The sequence below is a fragment of the Epinephelus lanceolatus genome, chromosome 5 (assembly GCF_041903045.1).
Source record: "Epinephelus lanceolatus isolate andai-2023 chromosome 5, ASM4190304v1, whole genome shotgun sequence".
Classification (NCBI taxonomy): domain Eukaryota; kingdom Metazoa; phylum Chordata; class Actinopteri; order Perciformes; family Serranidae; genus Epinephelus; species Epinephelus lanceolatus.
Window position 1 is genome coordinate 22,775,660 of NC_135738.1, and position 27,419 is coordinate 22,803,078.

Here is a 27,419-nt window from a genome sequence, read left to right on the forward strand (position 1 = left end):
ACAAAGGCTTCTCTAAGTATTGAATTTCAGGTAGTGGGTTAAATATTTCTCCCTGTGTCTTTCCTCTTCATGGATTGAAATGTTAAAACGTCTTTATCGGTGTAGTTTTATTGAGTTAATACAAGTGTCTGGTTTAAATTTCATGTGAATAGCTCCATTGGAATTTATATTTATATGCACTTTTTACACAGCGTCCCATTTTCTACATATATAGCCATAATGTTCATTTTTAAAATACTTTTAATTGTATTTCTTGCCTTTTTAATCTCACAGGGTGGAGTCAGAAACACACACTACAAACCCAGGGGAACAAAGAGGAGTGTCTGATAAACTCTCATGCACCACACACCTTAAAGGTAAACAGAGGTAAGCACTTGCGTATCTGTTGTGTTTCTATTGTATCACAGCTCCACAGCACACAGGGATGACATCTAACTCAGGATGAAGCCACACACTGGCACTGGCACTGGAAGTGGCACACTGGGTCCATTGATTCGGATGATACCCGCCTACAGTGAGACCTGGACCAATGGGTGTCTGTGTGGTACCTGTGTGAGGCTCCATTGAGACTTTACTAGAGGCTTTTACTGTGGTTGGCACTGAGCCGAGGACACTTGGTGGGACAGAGGAGTCGGGTTGACTTTTAACATCACATTTGAAATACGTTGTGTGTGTGTTTTTACTCATCAAACATGGACCGACCGAGCCTCCGTAGACTGTTTTCTGCCTGTGATGTGAACAAATCGGGTAAAATCGAGTTCGAGGACTTCACCGCTGTCTGTCGCGAGCTCAACGTCCCCGAGACTCACATCAGAACTCTCTTCGACAAGTTCGACGCGGACGAGGACGGGTACATCGACTACAGCCGGTTTTCGTCCCGGTTTCAGGAGGTCTCAGAGACTTTGGACTTGGCGGCTCTTGGAGCTGGGTCGTCCCCAAACCAGGGCTCACCATGGGAGGACTTTGTAGGCAGGACAGATGCGGCGGCTCTCCTCTCAGACAGGTAAACTCACATCCGGTACCGCTGTGCGTTAACCGGTGTTAGCTAGCTAACGGCTACTCATGTCAGTTGGACGCTAGCTAACGTCAGCGGCTGCACTGTGAACCTGTTGGTAGTTTTAGCCTAATTTAATTAACTCATTTTATTTCATTAACATTTAATTAACTTAAACATAGATGTAGTAGATACTTTTCAACCGTTTAGTCTTAATAACTCAGCCACACACAAAAGATAAACGTCAAAGTTTAATATAGATTTAACGGCTCTAACGCCGCACACATTAGTCACACAGGTGTAACGTTAAATGACGAGCTAACGTTAACGGTGCTAGTTTAATAACACTAATCCACTTTTATGTTAATAAATAACATAGACAGTCTTTTCCTTATTATCATTGACACTTTAACACAATGGCCTGTGTTCATATATGAGAAACAAACTTAAAAACTTAACGTTACGTATATGTAGCTGTCACCTCAGTGTATGTCACTGTATGTCATTTTAGTTCATGGGCCACATAGACCCAACTTTAATCTCAGAAGGTCCAGACCAATAAAACCAATAACCTATAGGTAATTTCACTTACAATATTTTCTCTTGTTTTGTGCAAATAATTACAAGAACATTCTGGAGAGTTCATCCTTTACAAAACAGTACATGTCAGTCAGTACATGTTCATTTATTTATACATGTCCTGATACAGCTTCTTTTGAACTGAAGCTGCTGTCTGACAATGATTTACACAATGTTCAGTATCTTAAATCATGGTCACAATCAATCAGAGGACTGTATTCTGCTCAGGGTGGAAAAGCCTCTGAAGCTGAATTTAACATGAAGTAGGCAACACGTTGTTTAATTTGCTCCCAACACTTGGCACCTTTTAGTTTAGTCATCCAGTGGGCCAGATTGGACCCTTTAGCAGCCTGGTTCTGGCCCACAGTCAGTGTGTGTCTATGTTAAGTGGGTATTTTATTTTCCAAAGTTATGGAGGAGAGAAAACTCCAGAGAAAAACCCATAATTAACTGCTGTTGATCAAACAGATTAAGAAAGGGAAAACTTACTATAATTAACCAGAATTTAACCAGTACATATGGCAGTTTATTAATAACAAGGGCAACATTAATAGTTGGCAACTCAACATCTTATGGATCTGCTAGTTGAACATTTGAGACAGAGATTTGTGAAAGCTGTTTTCCAATTGTTTTGTCAAATCCTACATGAGAATGAGAGTCTGTGTTAATATTTATTTTGCTGCCTGGCTGTTCAGGTGATATACTATGTATTCACAGTTATGTCTGTGAAATGATTAATGAGCTTTATTCACATCCACCTGTTGCTGAGTCAGATGGTATGATGCTAATAATAATCCTGTGTGGGATTTAACACAACGCCATGTTATTTGTTTTGTAAAATATTATCAAAGTTTAAGTTAAAAGATGCTGACTGTTGACTATAAACATTTAAGATTTAGAAAATGAATACCCAACCAGAGTTAAACCAGTATTGGCTCTTATGGAAGTGTATTAATAACAGGGGTATGTTGTTGATAACAAAACACAATTTTAAGTTGTAATAGACCTCCAAGTTGAAAATTTGAGACAGACAGAGATTTGTAAAAGCTGTCTCTTCAGTTGTTTTGACAGATCCTACAAGAGAATGAATGTCTGTGCTAATATTTATTTTGCTCCCTGGCTGTTCAGGTGATACACTATGTATTCACAGTTATGTCTGAGTGAAATGATTTATGATCTTTATGCACATCCACCTGTTGCTGAGCCAAATGATATGATGCTAATGATGGTGTGGGATTAACACAATGGTATATTATTTGTTTAGTTAAATGTTCCTGTCAAAGTTATACATTTTGCTAAAAATAGCCAAAGGACATTGTCTCCATTTGTTCGATCTAATCTTAATCTTTTAGTGACAGTAGCCTAGATGTTATGGTAGAATCTGAGTGTTTCAAACACACTGAGTGTAGAGATTGAGAGTGGATCATGCTACATGATTGGCATGAAAAGTTTAATGTTTCGATCATTGTTCCACTTTGAAACTACCAGCTTTAACAGCCACCTTTCAGGCCCACGAGGCTGAGTATTTGACGCCAGAGGGATATATTTTGGGCGGAGTATGACACTGAAAAATGTCACTGGCCTGTTCATTGCTAGCAGTAACTATTTGTTCTCCTCCCACAGTCTCAGGGAGCAGCTGGCTGATCTTTACCAGGCCATTCACTCCTCTGCAAACACGACACTGCTGCAACAGTATGAAGAAATCATCCACTCTCTGATCAGTCAAAGCCTGGACAACAGACTAGAGTGTGAACAGCTGGAGACCAGTATAAAGCGGTGAGGACAAGTGTCAGTGTTTTATTATGTGGGCTCAGCACACTTCAGAACATCTGACTAGTGACATGAAAAGAAGCAGAATAATAAAAAGATAATGGGCCATTATTTAAACAAGTCATGTTACATAGATGTTAATCATGAGGGACACTCTGCTTATATGGCTATAATGTGTGTATGGGCAGAGTCATTCACTACTCAGTGACTGTTTCAAAGTGAACTTGTTGTGTTGGCAAGTTAGTTTTTTAGCTTTGTAGAATTTATTAGATAATCATAATTGTCCTTACTGTGACTGAACTTTTTATCACAGAGCAGTGGTGAACTGCTCCCCTCTTGTGGCTGTATACCAGAGAGACGGTGGATATAAATTCCCCAGGCTCTGACTCCAGTGCATCAGCTCGGATAACCAGCTTGGTGTAAAGCTGCATTTATTGATTATAGCCTGCTAGACGAGAGGGCAGAAAAATATTTGAAAAAAAAGCAGACTAACTGTGCGTTCCAATACCCATTATATCATACTATATAGTATACCAGAGAAAGATTTAGTATGTCCCAATACATAGTATATCAAATGCAGTATGCCAAAAATACCAGGATGTTCTACTACATCCAATCTGATTTTGCAGTATGCAAGCCAGCATGCTTTTCTGGATATTCTGACCCACAATCCTCTGCACAGCAGATGATACGTCGCATCCACTGACCCGCAAACAGATGACAGCTGTCAGAAATTGCAATGACAGATGACTGTGAATTCAAGTAACTGATGACCAGTCGAATAGTAATAACAGGAATATTAATTTTTGAAGAGAACAAAATAATCCTTAATATTCCCAACAAAAGATACGAAAATAAAAATGACAGAGAACTGCAGATGTAATTTCGCTGTCGCAAATTTAGTATGTTAGAATCTACAATCTGTGCAGTTATAATTCTAAAGGTAAACTACATACATTACAAAGTAACAACAGCAGAGGTCTGCGGGTTGATCTCCATCGCTGGCAAACTAGGTAAGTGGCGTTCATTTAATGTCCAAGGTAACAGATACAAAAGCAAGAGGGTCAAAGTTCAGGGCTTAATGTTATGAGAAAGACGTATGTCCCAATTGTGTGCATACTGCATGCAATAGTATGTACTTTATAAAGGCAGCTGCAGCACATACTAGAATTAAAAAGAAAAAGGTTTTTGTTGGTTTGGATACTGTACAGTGTTTTCAAGATACATTGAATGTCTAAATCAGTACTTAATGAGTAGTACTGCATTCTTGAATATTATCCTGAGGTCACCCCAGTGTAGTTGGCATCAGAGAAAAGAAGAAGAAGCTTGACTACAATGCTACTTTAAGATTTTTCACAGTGATTACTGAAGCTGAACAATGATTGTAAATGGTGCAGGCTGTATTTTAAAGGCTTAAGGAAGATGCGAGTTAAGTCTTTGAATAATTTCATTTATATCTGTGAAGTGACCCATCACATAGCACCTTGCATCGACTATTGAATTTCACTCCTACACATGGGAGTGAACTCTGTCTGAGCTGTTTTTGTTGAAGCTCTGTCTGTGCTTCAGTAACTGCAAGGCATTAGAAAGGTGACATTCCTTCTTCAAGGAAGCAGGAAGACTTAAATGTGCTGCTCTGCCTGTTCTTTCAGTCCTTTTACAAACTGGATATACCCATTTTTGTGCTGACGTTTCTACTATGTTGAAATAAATATGTTTGAAATCTTGGCGTTAAACTTTTACCAAACTAAAAATAAATCATATGCGAGATCTCATTGAGAAATTTCACTGAAGCGCTCAGTGCACCTGTGGAGGCTGTCCCTCCCTCAACTCTGGTTGGTTCACGGTGTCTTATCTGATGAGAGCAGAGCAGTGACGCCACATCAGTCAGGTAGAATTGACAAAAGGATCATAGGTGAATGGATTCTTCTTATTATTCCTGCTGTATTAATCTTTTGGACAACTATTAGAGGATCTGCTTTGATTCAGCTGCAGTGAGGCTGCCAGTACAAACTTGACTGTACTTTTTTCTTCAAACAGAGCTGAGGAGATGAACAACAGTCAGCTGGCAGAACTGGAGGACGATATACAACAGCAGCTTGCCAGAACGGAGGAGAGGGTGAGAGACGAGGTAAGTGTGATACCTGTAGCATTTACAGTGGATGATTGCTCCTGTGATTTACTCCAGTATTTACAGAGGAATGTATCAAAACAGACAAATTTACGGTAATAAAAGCAGCTTCACTTAATCAATAAACAGTACACTGACAAACTGACGAGAGGAATGTATTTTATTTCATAGCAAAGTGGCAATTTCACTTCACAGCTCCTCCTGAGCTACCTGCATATTTGTGGTGCGGCACACAGCAGCAGGTTGCATGCCTCTTCACAAAGAGCCTCTGTTACGGCAGATGAAAGCCCCTCTTCAAGGCCCGAGTCGTTCAGCACCTCTAACTGCTTTGGTTTCATGTTTGTAGGAGCGCAGGAAGATGGAAGGAGTCATGACGACCATGCAGAGGAAGCACGAGAACGAGGTTGCAGACCTGCGTGCAGCTGTGGACAGACTGTTAAAGGTAGGTTATCACACACAACATGCTTTTTATTTGTTCTTCCAGGGTATACAGATTATATAAAGATGATGATAATGTTTTCTTACATTATGAAAAAGAGAGAGAAGAAAACCAGTGTAAATGAAAGACTCTGGCTTAATTTCTGCTGCACCAGACAAACAGAGGAAGCGTTTTCCAAATGTCTCACAGTTTATAGGTGACCTTTCAAAGGGCAACTTCAAAGACCCTTATAGACGTGATATCCAATGTCCAGACAGTATGAGAAAAGGAGTCAGATTTAGGAATCAGGGATGCTGCTTGGATGCAGTTTGTGTAAGGACAGGCACAGAGGATCATGTTTGATGCTCTATGTACAAACTATGGGAGCTAGACATGCTAGCCCCCATAGTTTGTGTTTATAATCCAGCTACATGCTATTTCTTGTCTTGCCTGCTTTTCTGCCACAGCACCAGTAATGTTACTTTTTAAAAAAAATTAAATAACCTGTCAAAGAGCAACAAATGAAAGTTCTGTGAGAGTAGCAGCAGTTTAAACTTGTAGACCTGGACAATAAACGTCGCCACCTACAGATAATGTGGTCAGCGTGTGAAAGAGATACACCTATTTTGTTGTAGCTGCTGTTTTGTGTGTGTGTGTGTCTGATTACATTTAAGTGCAAGCTAATATAATTGGTAAAAATGGAACATCATTGTCTCACACAACTCCACTTATGTATGTGTACGTAGACGAGGCAACCAGAAGTCCATTCATTCCTATGGGAATCTCTGTGATATCCAATGTGCCTGTGAAACTCCTCCCTTCTGTAGTATTTCGGTCTGGAATTTGCCTCGAGCACGTGACAGTGTGCTAGCTTAATTTACAGGCTGCTAACTGGCTAACAGCTATTCCCTTCAACTCAGTTGCCTGTGTTGATTGTCAGGTGAGAGTTTATGATTAAAAAGAACTTGTTTATCTCATTTTAACACATGGTGAATCTGAGTAATGTTACTCTGCTAAAATATGGTTATACATTATATACAGTCAAATTGTCATTATGACTCATTGAGCCATTCATACATTTTTTAATGAAATATTTATTTGTTGCCATGCAATATTGGTCCTGTTTTTGTCTCAGTAATGTTCCAAGCACATATTCCAAACTACGGTAAATATGCTGGCAGAAATCATGCTTCATATCACAGGCCCTGTTCGTACCTGGTACTAACGTGCGTGTGGAGTGATCTGATCACAAGAGGACAGCACTAAATGCAAGTGTAAATGACCACTTTGACGCATTGTAATCCAATAACCGCTTGCTCAGGTAGTCTGTGGCGTATTTGACCACATATCTTTTGTAGTGTAAACACTTATGTGTCCCAATGCGTCCCTGACAAGGACTATGTTGTCAGTGCAGGACATGGTGATTGTTTTGGTCACGGCGTCCTAACAATCAGTCATCATCCATCGTTTTACCCCATGGAAGTAGACCTGTTGGATTCTGTTGACAGTGATATTTCCAGCTGTATTGACACAACCGCTAACTTGACTTGTGAGCACGCCAGTGAGCAGTTACCGAGAGTGTGGGTGTAATGACTGTGCACAGTGCCCTTTGACTTACTACTGTAAATGACATGGGCAGTAAAGAAAACAGAACACACATGGTCAGCAGGAGACACATGATAGACACAGGTGTGATCTGTGATGTGTCATGGCTGTCCACTGGTGTTCAGATCACTGAAATGCACGTTAATACCAGGTGACAAGCTCATAGTTAATTAAAGAGCATAAACACAATTTCTAACCCTGTTGATCACATGGCAGTAGTCATCTATTCATTACCCAGATGAGGCAAACCCTCCCATTGTCCCTTTACGTCACAGAGTAAATAAGACAGTTTAAACACACATAACTGTGTTATGTTGTGTTAATATTTGAACATCATACAGGTCAGTAAGTCTGGAAATGTCTTTCTACATTTTTTATTAGAACACATTGGCTTATCAACATCTGAAACTGTTTTACAAAATGTTCTTGTAAATATCTGTTCTCAAGAGCCAAGAGGACTCTCAATCCAACCACACAAAGGAGGAGGTGGTCAGACTGAACAACCAGATCAGTGATCTGTCACAGGTACGTCATTTTAGAAAGGTTTGTTTTATGAATGAGTCATATGTATGTTGTGTGGAATAGTTCCAGTTATTAATTAAACCTCCTCACAGGAAAATGAGGAGCTGCGGAGCTCTCTGCTGCAAGCACAGACGAACATCGCCATCCTGCACGCAGAGCTGGACAAGCTGAAGAATATGTACGCAGACCAGAAAGCTCAACATGACAGGTGAGGCAGTGTCTTTAAGCTTGGCTCAGTTCATGTCTGTTGACACAAAATATGATCTTGGATCCAGCTCATGTGGCTTTTGTTTCTTTACAGAGAAACAGAAGAACTGAAGAGGATGGTTTTAGAGTACCAGTCATATTCCAGTCAGATCCAGATTCTCCAGTAAGACCGTCTTTCACTTGATAAAGCTGTTGTGTATTTCTGCCAGTGCTTGAGTAAGAGCCTGTAAGTCATAATAAGGGGAAACTTTCTCAATATAATGGCTTCATATCTCAAAATAATGACTTAACTTTCTCAGTATTTTGACTGACCACATGATAGGCCAAAGTCAAAATATGAAGTCTCGTATTATTTTGACATATTAGGTCACTATTTGGAGATAAGAAAGTCATTATTGTGAGAAAGTTTCTCATTATTTTGCAATTCGAAGTCATTATTTTGAGTTTCTCATAAAAATGACAGGATCTTTTGTTTGTTTTTCATCACAGTGGCAGAAATGGGCTTTCGTAGTTAAGTGTGGACATTTAGTAAGATTTTTTTTTTCTGGTGTCCTAATTAAGACTGCAGGGATTTTGTAATACCTTGTCATAAAAAGTTAATAATTACCATCCTTTTTTTTTAAAGGTTTGGTTCAACAAAATGAAAAATCCTCATCCACATTTACCTCTGGCTCTATCCAGCCAGGCAAGATAGTTTCAATTTAATTGCTCATGCTTTGAGATTTCTGTTACCACAAAATACAGTAGATGGGAGTTGAATTGTTGTTGTACAAGTTTATTAACTGGGATAAACCCCTTGAGATGAGCCGTCTTGTTTTTGAGGGAATTTTGTTTGTGGGGCTCATTTAAAGTTAAAAGTCCCTGTCCCATGGAGAACATGCAAACTCCAGAGTATTTCCATTTTATGTAATTTGTGTTAACCACTCCATTAAACATACCTAAATTACCAGAACAACAGGACAGTGCAGACTATATGAGGTACACCGTAAAAGAATAAACGTGTACTAATTTGACTTGCGAATGCTTTTCTGGGCTCTTTTTTTATGCCCTCATGCTGGTTACAGCTGTGGCCGCAGGCTTTATGTTTTCTATCTGTACATCTGTCTGTCCCAATCTCATGAATGTGATAGCTCAAGAAGGCATTAAGGAGAATTTATTTAAATTTGGCACAGATGTCCATTTGGATTCAACAATGGAGTGATTAGATTTTGGGGATCAAAGGTCAAAGATCACTGTGACCTCACAAAACATACTTTTGGCCATAACTCAAGAATTCACATGTGTATTATGACACAATTTCACTCAAATGTCTCAGAGGATTAAATGATGAAGTGATGACATTTCATATCCAAAAGGTCAAAGGTCAGCGTCACTGTGACAAAGTAATGTTCTGCAAAAGATACATTTTCCTGACCCTTATTCAACACCATCACTCAGGAACAGAAGGGGAGACATTTGGTCAGATACTGAAGTGGTGACATCAATCTTTGGTGTCCACCTTGAAACTGTGTTGATTGTGTAGATGTTCTGTGCTGCTCAGGGGAAAATCTGTGCACAGCATCCATGTTTGTCCATCCATTTTGTAGCTTCTTTGCAGCAACATTCATATTTGAAATACCATCTACTGTCATGGCTACATATGAGTCTGGACAGATGTGAACTGTAACTGCAACTCAACTGATTCACAGAGGCATACAACTGTGAGGCAGTAATTCTAGTTGTGTAAATGTTTTTTTTTTTACACTACATACAAAGCACATCTTGACTTACCAATACAACGTGTTTACCACACCACAGTTCCTGAAAGTAAATGTTTGTATATGTATGTGACTCTGTCTTGTATTTCCTTGAACACATCATCAGGGAAACAAACAAAAAGCTGTATGACAGTAATGACGGGCTGCGCTCTGCGTTGGCCACTGAAGCGGTTGCAGCCAAAAGGAGGGTGAGTCCTTTGTTTCCTGATGACATATTTCCTCATACCCACTGGCTCTGCATCAGATAGAAGCTAACAGTAAATTGTTTTCACTAGTTCAAGTGTAAAAAAAGTTTCCTCCCTGACATTCCTAATCTGCTCAACAGCTGTCTCCCCAAAATGAAATCCCGGCCCGAAGGATGAAGCCCCTCCGGCAGAGCACACTCAACCATGGCAGGTATATAAAGTTTTTTACACACCTCTGTGAATCTGCGGATTGATCTTGCTGAATTAAATTGTCACAGCTAAACCAAGCGTGTGTGTCTGTGCGTTGGTGCAGCTCGGAGCCAGATCCCAGCAAAACGACCTACTCTCATGTGGCCACCTGGGCCGATAAGTACCTGGACAGTGGAGTCTCGCTGCCCATGGACACAGCTGAGAGCTCAGGGAGCGATTACGACAGCGACGACAGTAGGGACTCAGTGGAAACTGTGCACCACAGTTACTCATACGTCCCATCTGATGTGGAGGTCAGAACACACTCCAGGTTTAGTTATCGGGTCAGATAATGCCAACATGAAGACTTTAAAGTACTATTTACTTTGTTACAGATATCAGACATGAAATCTGAAGCTGCAGTGTCGATGGCTCCTAGCAAGGCGAGCTCTCTTGCATCATCCCTACGAAGACGTTTGTCTGCATTTTCTACAAAGGTACAGTGGTTTTTGAATGCACAAGATCCCTCCAGTAAGCATTCATTTTGGTGATTTGTTTGTCAAGACTTCTGGGTTACGACTAGACTACATTGTCTTTCAGCCATTCTGACGGTGTGGCTCCAGAGGTGGCAAACAATTTCCACTTGTAGCCTCTTGTCATGGCTTCAAGTGTCCACCAGTTGAGAGTAGTTCTATGATATACTCCCTATGTTAGGTTAAAGGACAAAACACATCGTCGGCGAACATTGCGTGTCAAAAAATATGCTCCTATTATTGTCAATGTGCAACCCCATACCAGCGGCAGCAGGACGCACCACCCAATGGCACTATATGCCACTGTCCTATTTCCAGCCTCACCACTCCTAGAATTAAATGCATTTTTCCCCACTTGTGCTGCTTGTACGTACCAGCTCCCGGAGCAGCTCTTTTCTCTGCTCCTATGGCAGCTCGACTCCTCTCCTCACTATTAATGCAAAGAGAACTCTGTTGCTGTTGCCGTGTCACGTGTGTGACAAAGACTGGATGAAGAGAGAGACTCCTTGTTGAGGTCGAGAAATAGCCTGAGCTTTATGACCCACAATCCCGTCACTATAAAGTCAATGGCCAAAAAGATTTTGCCTGGCAAGTCTTGTCCCTGGAGATTGGCTCTTCAGGTGGGCAATCAAGTTTAATTAGGGGATGTCCACACATGATTTTAAGTTAATGCGGGGGTGGTAGTGGTAGATCTTTCAGTAAAAGTAGTAATAACTTTGGGTCGAGCTGCACTTGATGCGCTGCAGGGTCTGTGTGTTTTCAGCTCAACAGTCTCAAAGGAGTAAAATTTACCTTTTTTTAAAAAAAAGAAGAAAAAAAAAGCAACGTAAAAATCCATGAACAAACATAGTACGTGTAGCAGAATTTTTTTCTTCCCCATTAATCGTCTCATGCCCCTCAGATTTATATTGCAACCCCCAGGTTCAGAACCACTTACACAATCAGATCAAGGTTTTTCATTTGTCCAATACTTTGTTTATGACCAAATATCTGCAAAACTAATGACATTCTCATCAGCCTCTGTGTTTAGTGCTAATCAACAAATGTTACCGTGCTAGCACGCTAAACTAGGATGGTCAACACGGTAAACATTAAACTTGTTAAACATCAGTATTGTCAATGTTAGCATGCTGATGTTAGCATTTAGCTCAAAGTCCGGCTGCATCTACGTAGTGTCACAGCCTCACAGCTGTTAGCACACCTGTAGACTCTCAGTCTTGAGAAGATGTCAAGGTTACATATAACTGTAGCTAACGCTGCAGTTTAAATGACTGAATTTCAATGTGCATTTTGAATACATATTGAAATATGGTCACTGGAAGTTGTATAAAATTGGAAAATGTTTCTTAAACCAAATTGTTCCTGGTTTAAACATCTTTTGACCTGCAGGTAACTAAATTATTTTGGAACAAAACAGTTTTCATCAGCAGATTGTGTTCAGTCATCATCATGTGAGCTAAGTCTGAAACTCGAATCATGTGAGAACAGGTGGTTGTATCAAAGACTGGCAGATGTGATTGAAAGCTTCTGGAAAAACAATAATGCAGACCTTGAGTTTAGGCAAGAAAAAACATTCACACTCAACTAAATAAATGCCTACTGTTTTCTTTATTTACTACAAACAAAAAGATTTTCCATGTTAAAGAGGGTAAGCTTGTTATCTTCTGTTGTATTTCTGAAGCCTTTAGAAGCAGACATAGTAGAATCTGAGGAACCTACTCCGATGTACCGTCTGGTTTTAGCCGGAGACGCAGGAGCTGGAAAGTCCAGCTTCCTGCTGAGACTGACACTTAACGAGTTCAGGGGAGACATTCAGACAACGCTGGGTAGGTGCCTCAGTAAACACATGATCATTTCATTTAACACTGACACATTCTTGATATCAGACGTTTGAATCTGCTTTTTCGGTTCTCAGGAGTAGATTTTCAAATAAAGAGGATGCTTGTGGACGGAGAGAAGACGAGCCTGCAGATATGGGACACAGCCGGGCAGGAGAGGTACTGCACTGACTCTTGTGGTTTTTCTTAAGGAAGTAGCAACAGGAAAAGATGGTGTTATTGATTATAAGTGTCAACTTTAAAGGTCCAGTGTGTAGGATTTAGGGGGCTAGATTAACAGAAATGGATTAGAATATAACAAGTATGTTTTTTGTAGTTTATAATATCCTGAAAATGAGAATCATTATTTTATATTTATATTTTATATGCCTTGTTCAGACCAAAGATTGGCGACAAGACGAGCTGAAACAGGCAACTATTTACAACGCACTGTTCTGCAGCATTCTAAAAAAACCTGCAGGTTCACACCAATACAACAAGATGAGGCGGTATATCATCTCTGTACAACAAATCTCTCTACTTCCATTGTGATTTCCAGTTTTTCAGGCTTATATTGTGGCTGAATATAATTTGTGGCTTCTTAAAATATGAATGAGGATAGTGATAGTAAGATACTGGCTACAGCTGCATTTGTAGTAGTGATGAAACAGTGAAAAACCGAAACAAAACCAGCATCAGATGGACTGTATTCATAATAAATATGCCACAATGATATGAATAACCAGTGGCAATTAATCAGTCAGTGAGAATGTGTGTGCGTGAGGGGGCATAAGCACATACAGCGAGCAGCAGCAATAACCCACCGTCCGACACCAGCACACCGTGAGGACAGAAACAGAGGTGGGGACGGAGCCCCTGCCGCAGCAAGCGAATATGCCATCTGCAGTCATTTTGATTTGACCAACAGACTTCACTACAAGCTGATTAGCTGTCAAAACAGGCGAGGTGTTTTACGTTCTAAAACCAACATTTCTTGTGATTATAGGTTTCGTAGTATTGCCAGATCCTATTTCCGTAAAGCTCACGGAGTCCTGCTCCTCTACGACGTCACCTCAGAAAGCAGCTTTCTCAACGTCAGAGCCTGGGTGGATCAGATTCAGGTAACTAATTGAAAATGCTGATTCAACATTTGTCAATCAGCATTTTCAATTATGTTGAATGAATGACAAAAAATGAACTGGCCCTAAAAGCAGGATTATATTTTACAATGTCCTTGTTTTTATGCAGGATTCAACGGACGACAAAATCCCCATGTGTGTTATTGGAAACAAGGTGGACCTCCGAGAGGAGCTTCCAGAGGGGAGCTGTGTGAGCAGTATGCACGGAGAGAAGTTGGCCAAGGTGAGTAACTTTTCATTCCACATGATGAAAGAGTGTTTACGCAGACGCCCGGCCTCCCAGGTGTCTAAATAAACTGACTTCAGTCAGGTATGTCGACGCTTTGCTTGCAGGCATACGGTGCCTTGTTCTGCGAAACGAGTGCCAAAGAGGGAACCAACGTCGTGGAGACCGTGCTTCATCTAGCGAGGTAGGAGGCCGTTGAGAGAGAGAGAGTGAGTGAGTTTGAGTTTTTCCTCCAAAAACCATGGCAGCACTTAGACTTGTTTTCCATTCCCACAGAGAAGTAAAGAAAAATGTCAAACTGAGGCGGCAGTCAGATTCTCAGGTCAGACTGAGTCAATCCAACCCAAAGAAGACTCTCAACGCCTGCTGCGGACTGTAGATGGTTGATATCAGTAGACACGATGGAGCAGAGAAATGATTCTATTTCTTCATGAAGAACAATTTTCTTATGTTTTAACCTTTAGAATATTTAACTCTCAAACCTTTAATATATTTTCATAAATGTTAATTCTCTGATCAAAATGAAGGCTTCAGTTGCACATATAAATGCATGTAATGTAATCATGCATATATTTTTCTTAGGTTTTGTATTTTTTAGGTAGTAAAGTCATTTTATAAAGTAAATAAATTGACTTAGATTTAAGTCAGTTTTTAACTGTCAGCCAGTAAAAAATAGTCTTTTTAAATTAATGCACTTTTTTCTGTTTGAGACGAAACTTGATTCTTGAAAAGACAAAACAAAAAGACAAATTCATTTTTTTGAAACATTTTTATTAAGCATCAGTGTAAGCAATATTACATCGCAGTTTAACGCCTTTAATTATTGGAGCACTGATAGAATTTTTCTCAGAATTGCAATGTTAAAGGGACAGTTCACCCCAAAATTGAAAAACATATTTCTCCTCAGACCTGTGGTGCTGTTTATCAGTCTAGATTGTTTTGGTGTGAGTTGCATGTGTCCTTCTGCACAGGGTGTAGTTCAGTAGAAAGAAAATAGTTCCTACATGAAACTGCTCACAACAAGGTCTGTGGATTATCTTGAGTAACCAGGTCATGATTTCTGCACAGACATTAACGTTGAGTTTTTCAATTGTAATTTTTTGGTAGAGCACCACAAGCATCTTGAGTGCCATCTTGTTCCATTAAATTCAAGAGTAGGCAGACATCTATACGGCCAACATCTCCAACACTCAGCAACTCACACCAAAACAAACTAGACCAGTGGTTCCCAACTGGTGCATCAACAGGGTCCAGATTTCTCCTCACTCATTAGTTCAAGATCCATCATACTTGCCATGTCGTCAAGCTAGTTTGCTGTCTCTGTTAAGTAGCTGTCTGTTATTCACTCACTGTAAAGCAGGAAACAGCACTTCAAAATCAAAGCTCTGTGCCAAAAATTCACTGTACTTAAAAATAGGGTGTGTTATTTTACAAACTTGACACGTTTGCGAGTCACTTGCGGTCCATACGGAATGGACCCGAGACCCACTTTTGGACTGCGACAAAGCAGTTGGGAACCACTGATCTAGACTGATAAATAGCACTGCAGGTAAAACGAAAAACATTTTTGATAACGAGGTTAGCTGTCTCTTTAAAAATGATTTCCATTCACTGAAAATCTGAATCTTAACAAAACTTCAAGGGCCAGTTTTTTGTCTTTTTTCTTTTTTTTTTTTTCTCCTGCGTATCTGTGATACCAATATATTTTCCAGGCCCCTTTTTTTATATGTCAAACAGAAATGTAATCCCTTCTCCAAATAAAACAGATGTAACTGGAAAGATGACTGTTAGAAACTTCTGTCTTATCGATCAGCAGAAATCTCTGCTGGTCTTCACTTGATGCTGCACTAGACTGGTTTTCATAAATACTTCACACCTTTCAATGAAACATTTTTCTACCATGTAAAACTCGGCATAAATACAACTTGAGGCTGCGGTGCTGCTGCGTTGCAAACCTTCTTGTGTCTTCACAGTAGAAACTCTTTTTAATGAACTAATGAGAAACAAACTCCGCACCTGCACACAATGATTTTCAAAGTGCTTCCTGTAGAGGATTTCAGTTTCTTGCAGTCAGTATCATTGACGTCACTAAGCTGCCCAAGGCCACAATCAAAGCTCCGAGTATAAACTTCCAGGAAATTCCCTGTAATACAACAGTCAGTCAAAACGCAGCCTGTTGGTCATTAGAGTAAAAACATATTGGAGATATTTCTGTCATGACTTACAGATCGTTTCTTCTTAGAAGGAATCAGGAAAGGTGCGATATTTTCTCCAAGCATCTCTGCTGGTTTAGCTCTCCATTCCTGAGTGTCTTTGCCTCCTGATTGTCTTTTGACGAGTTTAGATAACTCGACGTGGATCGCCTAAAGAGAAGCAGAGGGAAAAACAAACTGTTAAAGGCTGCTTTCTGTCAATCTAATGAAGGAAATGAAATATTGAATAATAAAAGGTGAAGCTGCAGTTTTGAAAATGTCCAGCAGGTGAGAGCAGAGGTCTGAAACACAGATCTTACAAAGTAGACCAACAAGTAATGATAATCACTTTTAATTTAGCTTTTAAATGCACTTTAAACTTCATCCTGAATGTTCATACACATGACTTGATATCACATTTTCTAAGTATCTAAATTGGATTCATTGTTAGAGGTTGTAATTTGTCATAGTGTATAAAATAAAGCTAAATGCACTCCTGTTTGCACTTCTTAACACTCTCTGTTCTGTCTTTTTTGGGGATCTACAGACTGCACTACAGCAGAGCAGCTAAATCAGTTTTCTCCAAAGTATTTAATCCAGCATTGAGACAAGGGTGTAATTACCAAGCAGCAGATATTTTCGTTTTGTCTAGACAAGACCAGACATATTTGTGACGGTGGCAGTGTGCCCTATAGGTCAGGTCATTGTAACACTGGCAGACTGTGTCTTGTAAACAAATGAAGGAAACGCACTCCTCACTCTCCGTGAACTCTTCTGAATCAAAGCCGGGCTGCAGTGAACTAAAATACTGCTCAGAAACTGACATTATCGTCCATTTTTGTTGTGATGAACTGTACACCAGAGTAGTTATGTTAATTATAGTGCGGTGTCTATATAGTAGCTGCAAGCGTGATTCTGGCTCCATCTTACCTTCATTTTACTACTTTTGGAGCGCAGGGCTTAACAGTGACGATATTTAGCTCATATAACGTGTTATTTTTAAGTTAGCTGGACAACTCTGAGCAGTGTGGTCACATCTGTAGACTGCCAGATGTGCAGTTTGCCCGGTCCTCTGTGGAGGATTTGGCAGATTAGACGAACCACACAAACAAGACAGGACAGGCCTTTAACAGAAGGAGCTCACTGGGATCCTCTCTAATGTGCAAACAACTTCTTTTTAAGTCTGTGAACTTTCGTGATATATTGTAACTTAGAGCTGTAGTTGGTAACTTATTAAAATCATAATAACTTGTCATATTTTCTAAAACTGTTACATTCACTGTTGCCTTCTAGTGCTTCTAATGGCCTTACTGCATGTTAACGAAAATCCAGTCACAGCTGAGAGTCTCTATCACAGGTGTCAATTATTGTTTGTGAACTGTGGTCAAACCGTCAAACTAGGCAGCTCTGATCAAATATGAATCAATTTCTCCCAATTTTTTCCTATTTCTCACATCAGATGTTTTCAGAAACGCATTTTAGTGTTCAGTTTAGCTGTAAAATGAGAAAGTCTGTGAGCCAGCCACCACATTGGAAACAGTCAAGCTGAAACCAAACACCGGCCAGAGCAAACTTTCTCATTTAACAGCTAAACTGTACATCATAATATGTCACTGAAAACATTTGAGACAAGAAATAGGCAATGCAGTCATAGAATCTTGATTCATATTTAAACAGTGCTGCTTAGTTTGATAGTGGTGGCTGCAGTTCACAAGCCATGATTGACAGCAGCATTGGAGACTCCTCGACTGGTTGTTTTTTGTGTGCCATTGTCAGTTCTAGCAAATGCCATTGGAGGCAGTAGGAGGGGAGGAAGGACATCATTTTTTTTTGCAGACTGTCTCATGTACTTCTCTCAGAGTACAGTGACAGTTTCAGCAAATTATATCATATAAAAAAAGCAGTTAACCAACTGCAGCTTTAATGTGGTTGTAAATTAGATTTGTTTTATTTTGGTCTGTCTGTTGTATTTTAATTTGGGACAAAAAATTGGAGGCAGCATGGTGGTACAGTGGTTAGCATTGTCGCCACACAGCAAGAGGGTTCCTGGTTTGAACCCGTGTCGGGGAGCCCTTCTGTGTGGAGTTTGCATGCGTGTAGGCTTCCTCCCACAGTCCAAAGACATGCAGGTTACTTGGTGACTCTAAATTGTCCATAGGTGTGAATGTGAGTGTGAATGGTTGTCTGTCTGTATGTGTCAGCCCTGTGATAATCTGGTGACCTGTCCAGGGTGTACCCTGCACCCAATGACAGCTGGGATAGGCTCCAGCACCCCGCGACCTCCAGATAAGTTTGAAAAAGTTTGAGTTCCACATTCAATTAGATAACTGAGGGATTGTGGGTGTTTTTGCTTGTTTCTGAATACATTTATATTCATTATAGACGTTATATTGTTTCTTCATGAACTGAATCATTCCGTCAGCTGATGTAAATTGGTGCATAGAGGAATAATTTGGGTCATGTTTGTATAGATTTTTTGTCACTGTCAGCCCACTACTGGTTCAGACTGAAATATCTAGACATCTATTGCAGCAATTCGAAAATGGGGGTACAGGTGCCTCTAGGGATACTTTGGAGTACTGCAGGGAGTACTTAGGGAGTTAATTAAAATTTGATCAGTCATGCATAATTCCTAAAATAATTATAGTGTAATAAGCTCAACAAAAAAATATAAATGTTCGATAAACCACATTATATGTTCAATATTACCAGACTTAAATGCTGTAAACTGTCAACTGCTGCAATAAACAGTTACGTTCACTGTGTTTCTACCACAAAAAAAAAAAAAAGGTTTGGTGCTGGTCAGGAGACACTCAGCTGAACAAATATTATACAAATATATATTTTTTGTACGATATCATTTATCAAATAATTGAGTTTAAGAAGTTTAAGAAGCACTGATCTATAAATGCATTGCCATGAAATTTGGTACCAACATTCACATCCCCCTCAGGATAAACTGTAATACATTTGTTGATCCCTTCACATGTCACCTAACGCCATTATCAGATCTGTTCCCAAGTGCTCACTCTTTGAGAATGTGTCTCTTAATTTCAAGCAACATTATAAGAGATTGATAAGGGATATCCTCATAGTTCAAATTGCAAAACAATGAAGGGTGGTGAACGTTTCAAATACAGTTTGAATAATAAAAATTCACCCAGCCACTGTGGAGATATCTGACAAATTTTAGGGCACATGTTTCAAAGAGTAAAACATCAGTAGGCTGCTGCAGGCGGCTGATGTCAACACACTTACCCAAGGAAACATAAATTAAATATTTGAACATAAAATCCTTTAAAAGTTCTTAATGTGCCAGATTAAGATAACTTTGGGCTGGGAAAGGCAGGATCTTGGGACCATAGATTCATTCACATGTTAGCATGCTGATGTTTAGAAAGCCATTAGCGTGGTTGTAGACTCTTAGTGTTGTTGAATAAAGTTTATGTTGGATAAACATGCTGTCTGTGTATTTCTTTCTGAGTCTTTTATTTTATTTTCTTCGATAAAGAATGTACTGTGTTTCTTTTTATCCTACTCAATGTGAAGTGTCTTTGAGGACTCTGAAAAGCGCTATATAACTGTTTTGTTTGATTTATTTATTCATTTATTTATTTGAGGTGTTGGATATCTCCTGGGACACTGCTTATATTTGTATGAGGTCATTATATTATCACATGCTGGTTGTTATACTTGACAGTGTTTCTTAAGCATTGAAATTAAAATTCTGACTTTATTTTTAACTTTTTACCACAACTTTGTAGTTTTTGTTATGAAGGCACAAATGTCATTGTCCACCATTTATTTGTATTGATTGGTAGATTCGGTGGCTGTAATAATAATGGCTGCCTAATTTTAGAATGACCTTTCCTCTGTGTGAGCGACGGATGGGACTCACGGGCAGATTTAGAGGAAAGGGGGGGGGGGGGGGGGGGGGCAGCTCACCAACATAATCTCACCTTGGTGGCCGGCTCCAGTTTCAATGCCTTCTTTAGCACCTCCATCGCCTCTTTGTATTGGCCCATGTCTGACAACAGCTGAAAGAGAATATAAAAACCTTACAGCAGGAGCAGCGCTGCTGGAACCATAAATCACAACAGGCAGAGAACAGAGAGCAATAATGTAGCACCTATTTCTTCCTATAAAATAATTAAATCTAATCTCATATTAAACAAATTTCTCTTCCTTCCAGGAACTCTGGCCGCAATAATCATTTATGGGTTGATAAGTATCAAATGAGATGCAGTGATGTTGTCTTTCAGCAGGAGGACTCTCACCTTTCCCGCCCTGAAAAGGGACTTGACGTTGTTTGGCTCAAGGGTCAGAACGTCCCGGCTGGTGTGCAGCGCCTTATCAAACTGCTCCAGTTTGAGCTGAGCGGTGGCCAGGTTGTTCAAACACTTCACCCGGTAGTCCCGCACCTCCTCCTCCTCTGCCTCCACGCCACCGTCACTACCATCTGGACAGAGAGACACGACCTTCAACATCTGCTCTACTGTGGACGTTTTATTGAGTCTATTTGTGACAAAACACTGTACGCTCAAAAACAGAGATTAGTTATCTAATCTTGAAGAGGACTTATTTAAAAATATTGCAGATAATAGAAAATATTTGGACTTTGAAAGAGGGAGGTCCCATAGGGTGTCATTATAGGGATAGTACATGTTGTGTTTTTTATACAGCTGGATATTGTATCACTGTCCCTGCTGTAACAATTGCATGGTTTCATCATTAGACCCAAGTAACAAGCAGGTTTGTAATACTTGGCACTGAGTATGATGGGTGATAAATGTCAGCAGTTCTGGGACCACATCTGTGTTGATGCACATCTTTTTGTAACAGTTGATATCTAAGATTTATTGTTGAATTTAATCCATTAAGGGTGCATTGCCAAGTTGGATTGTTTACAGCATCATTAAATAACTTTTCTTTTTTTTGGCCTCTAAGAGGCAACAACATCAAAACATTATCACCTCTTCAGTTGACATGGTGAATTTGTAAGCAAACAGTTGCCTATTTATACATCCAGCAGATACAGAAAATTATCATTAATTTGGGGTCATGTGTCTGTCCAACTCATGAATCTGAGCTCAATATTCAAACTCCTTTTAACAGTGTTTTTGTTCTCTAACATCTCCTGACGTAAATATCTACCTATTGAACTGTTATATATTTTTTAAATAGCTCTACTCTGGAATAATCCAGTCTCTTCTCTACAAAACTGTCACTGTGTTGTTTGCATCAGCCACATGATGGGACAAAAACGGACTACAACGGAGAACCAAGACTATCATCAGAGTAAGTCATGGTATAGTATCTCATAAAGACAGGAAGTCCTAGTCTTTTATGACGTCAAAAATCATCAAAAATCGTCATAGTATAGTATGTCGTCCAAAATCATGAAAAAAAGCCATAGTATAGTATGTCGTCCAAAATCATGAAAAAAAGTCAGTGTAGTATGTCGACAGAAATCATGAAAAAAATCATAGTATAGTATGTCGTCCAAAATCATGAAAAAACGTCATAGTATAGTATGTCGTCCAAATTCATAAAAAATGTCATAGTATAGTATCTCGTGAAATATCATAAAAAAGTCACAGTATAGCATGTCGTCAAAAATCATGAAAAAACGTCATAGTGTAGTATGTCGTCCAAAATTATGAAAAATGTCATAGTATAGTATGTCGTGAAATATCATAAAAAAAAGTCATAGTATAGTATGTTATCAAAAATCATGAAAAAAAGTCATAGTATATTATGTTATCAAAAATCATCAAAAAACGTCATAGTATAGTATGTCGTGAAATATCATAAAAAACGTCATAGTATAGTATGTTATCAAAAATCATGAAAAAAAGTCATAGTATAGTATGTTATCAAAAATCATCAAAAAACGTCATAGTATAATATGTTGTCCAAAATCATGAAAAAACGTCATAGTATAGTATGTTATCAAAAATCATGAAAAAACGTCATAGTGTAGCATATCATCCAAAATCATAAAAAATGTCATAGTATAGGATGTCGTGAAATATCATAAAAAAACGTTATGGTATAGTATGTTATCAAAAATCATGAAAAAAAGTCATAGTCCAGTATGTTATCAAAAATCATCAAAAAACATCACAGTATAGTATGTCGTCCAAAATCATGAAAAAAAGTCATCGTGTAGTATGTCGTCCAAAATCAGAAAAAAATGTCATAGTAGTATGTCGTGAAATATCATAAAAAAAAAACGTCATAGTATAGTATGTCGTCCAAAATCATGAAAAAATGTCATAGTATAGTATGTTGTCCAAAATCATGAAAAAAAGTCATAGTATAGTATGCCGTCCAAAATCATGAAAAAATTTCATAGTATAGTATGTTGTCCAAAATCATGAAAAAAAGTCATAGTATAGTATGCCGTCCAAAATCATAAAAAGACGTCACAGTACAGTATGTTATCAAAAATCATGAAAAAACACCATAGTATAGTATGTCGTGAAATATCATAAAAAAACGTCATAGTATAGCATGTCGTCAAAAATCATAAAAAATGTCATAGTATAGTATGTCGTGAAATATCATAAAAAAACGTCATAGTATAGTATGTCGTCAAAAATCATCAAAAAATGTCATAGTGTAGTATGTCGTCCAAAATCATAAAAAATGTCATAGTGTAGTATGTCGTGAAATATCATAAAAAAAACGACATAGTATAATATGTTATCAAAAATCATCAAAAAATGTCATAGTATATTATGTTGTCCAAAATCATGAAAAAAAGTCATAGTGTGTATGTCGTCCAAAATCATGAAAAGTCATAATGTAGCATGTCGCCAAAATCATAAAAAATGTCATAGTGTAGTATGTCGTCCAAAATGATGAAAAAAACGTCATAGTATAGTATGTCGTCCAAAATCATGAAAAAAAGTCATAGTATAGTATGCTATCAAAAATCATGAAAAAATGTCATAGTATAGTATGTTGTCCAAAATCATGAAAAAAAGTCATAGTATAGTATGTTATCAAAAATCATGAAAAAACACCATAGTATAGTATGTCGTGAAATATCATAAAAAAACGTCATAGTATAGCATGTCGTCCAAAATCATAAAAAATGTCATAGTATAGTATGTCGTCCAAAATCATAAAAAATGTCATAGTATAGTATGTCATGAAATATCATAAAAAACGTCATAGTATAGTATGTCGTGAAATATCATAAAAAAACGTCATAGTATAGTATGTCGTCAAAAATCATCAAAAAATGTCATAGTATAGTATGTCGTCAAAAATCATCAAAAAATGTCATAGTGTGTATGTCGTCCAAAATCATGAAAAGTCATAATGTAGCATGTCGCCCAAAATCATAAAAAATGTCATAGTGTAGTATGTCGTCCAAAATGATGAAAAAAACATCATAGTATAGTATGTCGTCCAAAATCATGAAAAAAAGTCATAGTATAGTATGTTATCAAAAATCATGTAAAAATGTCATAGTATAGTATGTCGTCCAAAATCATGAAAAAACATCATAGTATAGTATGCTATCAAAAATCATCAAAAAATGTCATAGTATATAGTATGTTATCAAAAATCATGTAAAAATGTCATAGTATAGTATGTCGTCCAAAATCATGAAAAAATGTCATGGTATAGTATGTCGTCCAAAATCATGAAAAAAAGTCATAGTATAGTATGTTATCAAAAATCATGAAAAAACACCGTAGTATAGTATGTCGTGAAATATCATTAAAAAACGTCATAGTATAGTATGTCGTGAAATATCATAAAAAAACGTCATAGTATAGTATGTCGTCAAAAATCATCAAAAAATGTCATAGTATAGTATGTCGTCAAAAATCATCAAAAAATGTCATAGTATAGTATGTCGTGAAATGTCATAAAAAAATGTCATAGTATAGTATGTCGTGAAATATCATAAAAAAACCGTCATAGTATAGTATGTTATCAAAAATGCCACCCAATGAGTGTTTGACAGGTCAGAAATGACAACTTTCAGTGACAACTAGTGGAATCTCACTAGTGTCACACAGTCATGAAAACTCTGACAGCCCCTGAACTAGAGTGACTTCTTATCTCCCTGCATCATATAAAAGAGATGAGCCCAAAATCCGCCCCAACATCAACAAGATGTTGATGTCTCTGCTTCATTTTTTTTCTGGTCATCTTCTCATCCACTAATGACATGATCTGGATGCCCTGATAAACTCCTCTCTTCAGTGCCGCAGTTAGTTCACTCACTAGTCCGACATCATTGATGCATTGAGAAGCAGTCCATGTTTTTCTCTTCACTGTTCAATCACATTTCCCTCTCGGGTCCACCCTGCCTCGTCAATGATTAGAGCGATTAAGGAGGTGGAAATAATATGAAAGTTGATTAGCTTTGATTATGCAAAAGAATTAAGCTGAAATATTTATCGTGGCTCTGGGCTCAGATAGATGTGGCTCTGCATGGTGATGGTGTGATTAGGGTGGTGGCAGACTGGAGGAGAGCCACTAAACTGTTATGTCACTCTGTGCTGAGACTGATGTGGAGATGTTTTGTTTGAGGTCTCTAACAAATGTCATGTTTCATGTTTTTGATGCGTGTGTGTGTGTGTGTGTGTGTGTGTGTGTGTGCGGTTTTCTATTCCCATTTTCACTCTAATGCTCACATCAGCTATGACAACACATTCCTGGTACAGGTGACAGTATGTAAATATTTTCTATGAATAACTTCAGGTTTTGATGCTGGGTTACCTCTGCTGCCTGTGGTCAGCACATCCAGAGCCATGCAATAGGCTCTGGCAGCCATGCTGTATTCCTCCCTCTGGAAATGAAAGTTTCCTCGCTCTCGTTTCTGGTTGCTGATGCGGATGCGGTCATCAATGGGCAGAGTTAACGGGTCCGGTTTCTCTCTGACGTCCAGCACCTGGAGCTGGTAGAGTAGAGGAGCCCAGGCTGGAATATCAGGCTCCCTGCATGTAAACAAAAACAAAAACAAACACATAATCAGTACTGGGGCTGAACGATATAAAGAAAATCTAATTTTTTTTTTTTTTATCAAATACTGTACCTTGATATTGATACTGAGATGATTTCATAGGGTTGACTATTGGTGCTTTCACAAAATATTTACACAATAAGATTTCTGACAATGAATCATCTGTACTGTGGATATCGTGAAGAAGTGGGTGAATGCAAACAATAATACCAGGAATTTTGTATTTTATGTTTTATGTTTTGTTTTGATTGCTCAATCTGTGATGGATGTTTTGACTCTCAACTGCGCAACTAGTTTACCCTTGGGTATCAATGAAGTAACCTGAACCTGAACCCTAAAACCAGGAAAGATTTTCTGCCTCTTACATGCATTATCTTCTTTCAAAATACACTTCCGTTCTCACAGGAAATGTATCATTTACATACCGTCTCTTTTTAAAATAAACACAGTACATTAGTACAACAACCTGAATTGACGTTTTTTTCCTCCAAGAACTAGCACATGTGGTTAGGTTTAAGAAAATAACTGGGTTTGGCTTTATAATCTTATGGGACGCAAACACCGCTCTCCCATGTGAAGGTTGCTGTTTGTTGGATGCATCCCCCATCCCTCCAGCCAACTCTACTCGGAGTTTCAGTGCCTGAACTTTAGTTTCTTGTCCCGCCGCATTTCCACCTGCTGCCGACCGCTGTTAAACTATAACAGTGACTGCCCGCTTATCATGCTGACGTTAAAGGACAGTTTTTTTCGTCAGCGTCTGACGCTGCAAGTCACTGCCCAAGCGCTGGATTTCGACAACTTTGGAATAAGACCAGGTTGACTCAAGATAATCTGCAGACCTTGTTGTGAGCAGTTTCATGTGGAAACTAATTTCTTTTTACTGAACTTCACCTGCCAAACATATCATGTCATGCTGGTGACAGCACAACATGTAAACATAAATGGCGTCCTCCTTGGCTGAGCTGTATCGTTAGCTAGCTCAGTGGTGCAAGGTGAGCTAGCATAGATGCACGCTTCCTTCTGCGCGGTTGTTATGTCACATAATTAGGAGGCTAGGTGTACGGTTAGGGGTGGAGTTAGAAAGCGGGGAGAGGCTGATGTTCCACTTGGGGTATTGGGTAACTCCCAAGGAGCTGACACATCTGAAAAGGCGGCGGTTGATTGGAGTCGAGGCTGGCTGCTGGAGACACCGACAGACTGCCACGCCACATTTCTGCAGAAGATTCCGACAGACATTCAGAAATCCAGAGACATAATCCACCGATCCGGGAACGCTACTACACACCTCACCTGATCTGGGGTTGTGTTCAACCCCCCCATGAACTAAAATCACAACAATGCTGCTTGTGCTGGCCCTGCCTGGCCGTTGACTGGAGGGGACGCCCGAAGCGTCGGGTTGAGGTGGCCGCCTATAGTAGCAGTCGGGTCTGATGAAGGGTGAGTAACCCATTTACCCCCTAGACAGCTCAGAGAGCTACACACATTAGGTAAGTGAGGCATATGTTCAAATCCAACTGCACACCGCAGGGAAATAACGAAGCTTAGTTAAAGGTAACAGTTACCAGCGTTAGGAGTGCCAGGTAACGAGTCAGGCATAACATTAGGTGTCTTGTAACAGCGGTGATACGGTTGGCGGGTGTAGTTTGGTAGAAAGAAAATATTTTCTATTGATCATGAAACTGCTTACAACAAGGTCAGTAGATTATCTTGATTAATCAGATCATGATTTCTGGAAAGTGACATTGCTGTTGAGTTTTTTTTAATGTATTTTGCTGTATCATGCTGCAGCAAGACTCCTCCCTGGTGCCAGGAAAAGAGACAGCATTACACCAGTGCTAGCTTCCCTGCACTGGCTACCTATCAAATACAGGATTGATTTTAAGGTTCTTTTATTTGTTTTCAAAGCCATACTGTACATGGGCTGGCACCCCAGTACCTTCTGCCCCTACTCCAACTCCCGACCTCTACAATCTTCTCTGTCTTTTGTCTTTTGAGTGTTCCGCGATCGAGGCTGGTGGGTAAGACAGATCGTGCCTTTGCAGTAGCTGCTTTGGAATAGCCTTTCACTCTCAATCAAATGCTCCCTCCACATTGACACTTTTAAGACAAATCTTAAAACGTACATGTTTTCAATGGCCTTTGGTTGTTCGTAGTGGTTTTAAT

General features: G+C 39.1%; 2 protein-coding genes across 3 annotated transcripts in view; one reads left to right on the forward strand and one right to left on the reverse strand.

The window, feature by feature from the left end:
* Positions 1-406: 406 nt before the first annotated feature.
* On the forward strand, positions 407-14,839 carry rasef2 (RAS and EF-hand domain containing 2). The gene is made up of 17 exons (XM_078167881.1): positions 407-1,003; positions 3,197-3,349; positions 5,384-5,474; positions 5,821-5,916; positions 7,945-8,022; positions 8,112-8,227; positions 8,321-8,389; positions 10,090-10,171; positions 10,309-10,379; positions 10,482-10,671; positions 10,753-10,854; positions 12,572-12,716; positions 12,806-12,887; positions 13,714-13,828; positions 13,956-14,069; positions 14,180-14,256; positions 14,349-14,839. The coding sequence occupies exons 1-17, from the start codon at positions 693-695 to the stop codon at positions 14,449-14,451; spliced, it is 1,995 nt and encodes a 664-aa protein (XP_078024007.1). The 5' UTR covers positions 407-692; the 3' UTR covers positions 14,452-14,839.
* fkbp16 (FKBP prolyl isomerase 16) overlaps positions 14,823-27,419 on the reverse strand; it is a 95,640-nt gene continuing 83,043 nt past the window's right edge. For both annotated transcript variants that reach the window (XM_078167882.1, XM_033634662.2), the window contains exons 5-9: positions 25,013-25,230; positions 20,542-20,723; positions 20,224-20,301; positions 16,298-16,435; positions 14,823-16,215 (exon numbers count right to left, since the gene is read on the reverse strand). In XM_078167882.1, the coding sequence (XP_078024008.1) occupies positions 16,129-16,215; positions 16,298-16,435; positions 20,224-20,301; positions 20,542-20,723; positions 25,013-25,230 (703 nt within the window). In that variant the 3' untranslated portion in view covers positions 14,823-16,128. The remainder of the gene's footprint in view (positions 16,216-16,297; positions 16,436-20,223; positions 20,302-20,541; positions 20,724-25,012; positions 25,231-27,419) is intronic.

What these genes read in the sequence shown, in the direction of transcription:
- rasef2 (XM_078167881.1), top strand. Translation starts at nt 693, where the DNA reads ATGGACCGACCGAGCCTCCGTAGACTGTTTTCTGCCTGTGATGTGAAC. An exon ending in AGGAGAGGGTGAGAGACGAG is followed by an intron (nt 5,475 to 5,820) that starts GTAAGTGTGATA and finishes TCATGTTTGTAG; the next exon opens with GAGCGCAGGAAGATGGAAGG. An exon ending in ACGGAGAGAAGTTGGCCAAG is followed by an intron (nt 14,070 to 14,179) that starts GTGAGTAACTTT and finishes CTTTGCTTGCAG; the next exon opens with GCATACGGTGCCTTGTTCTG.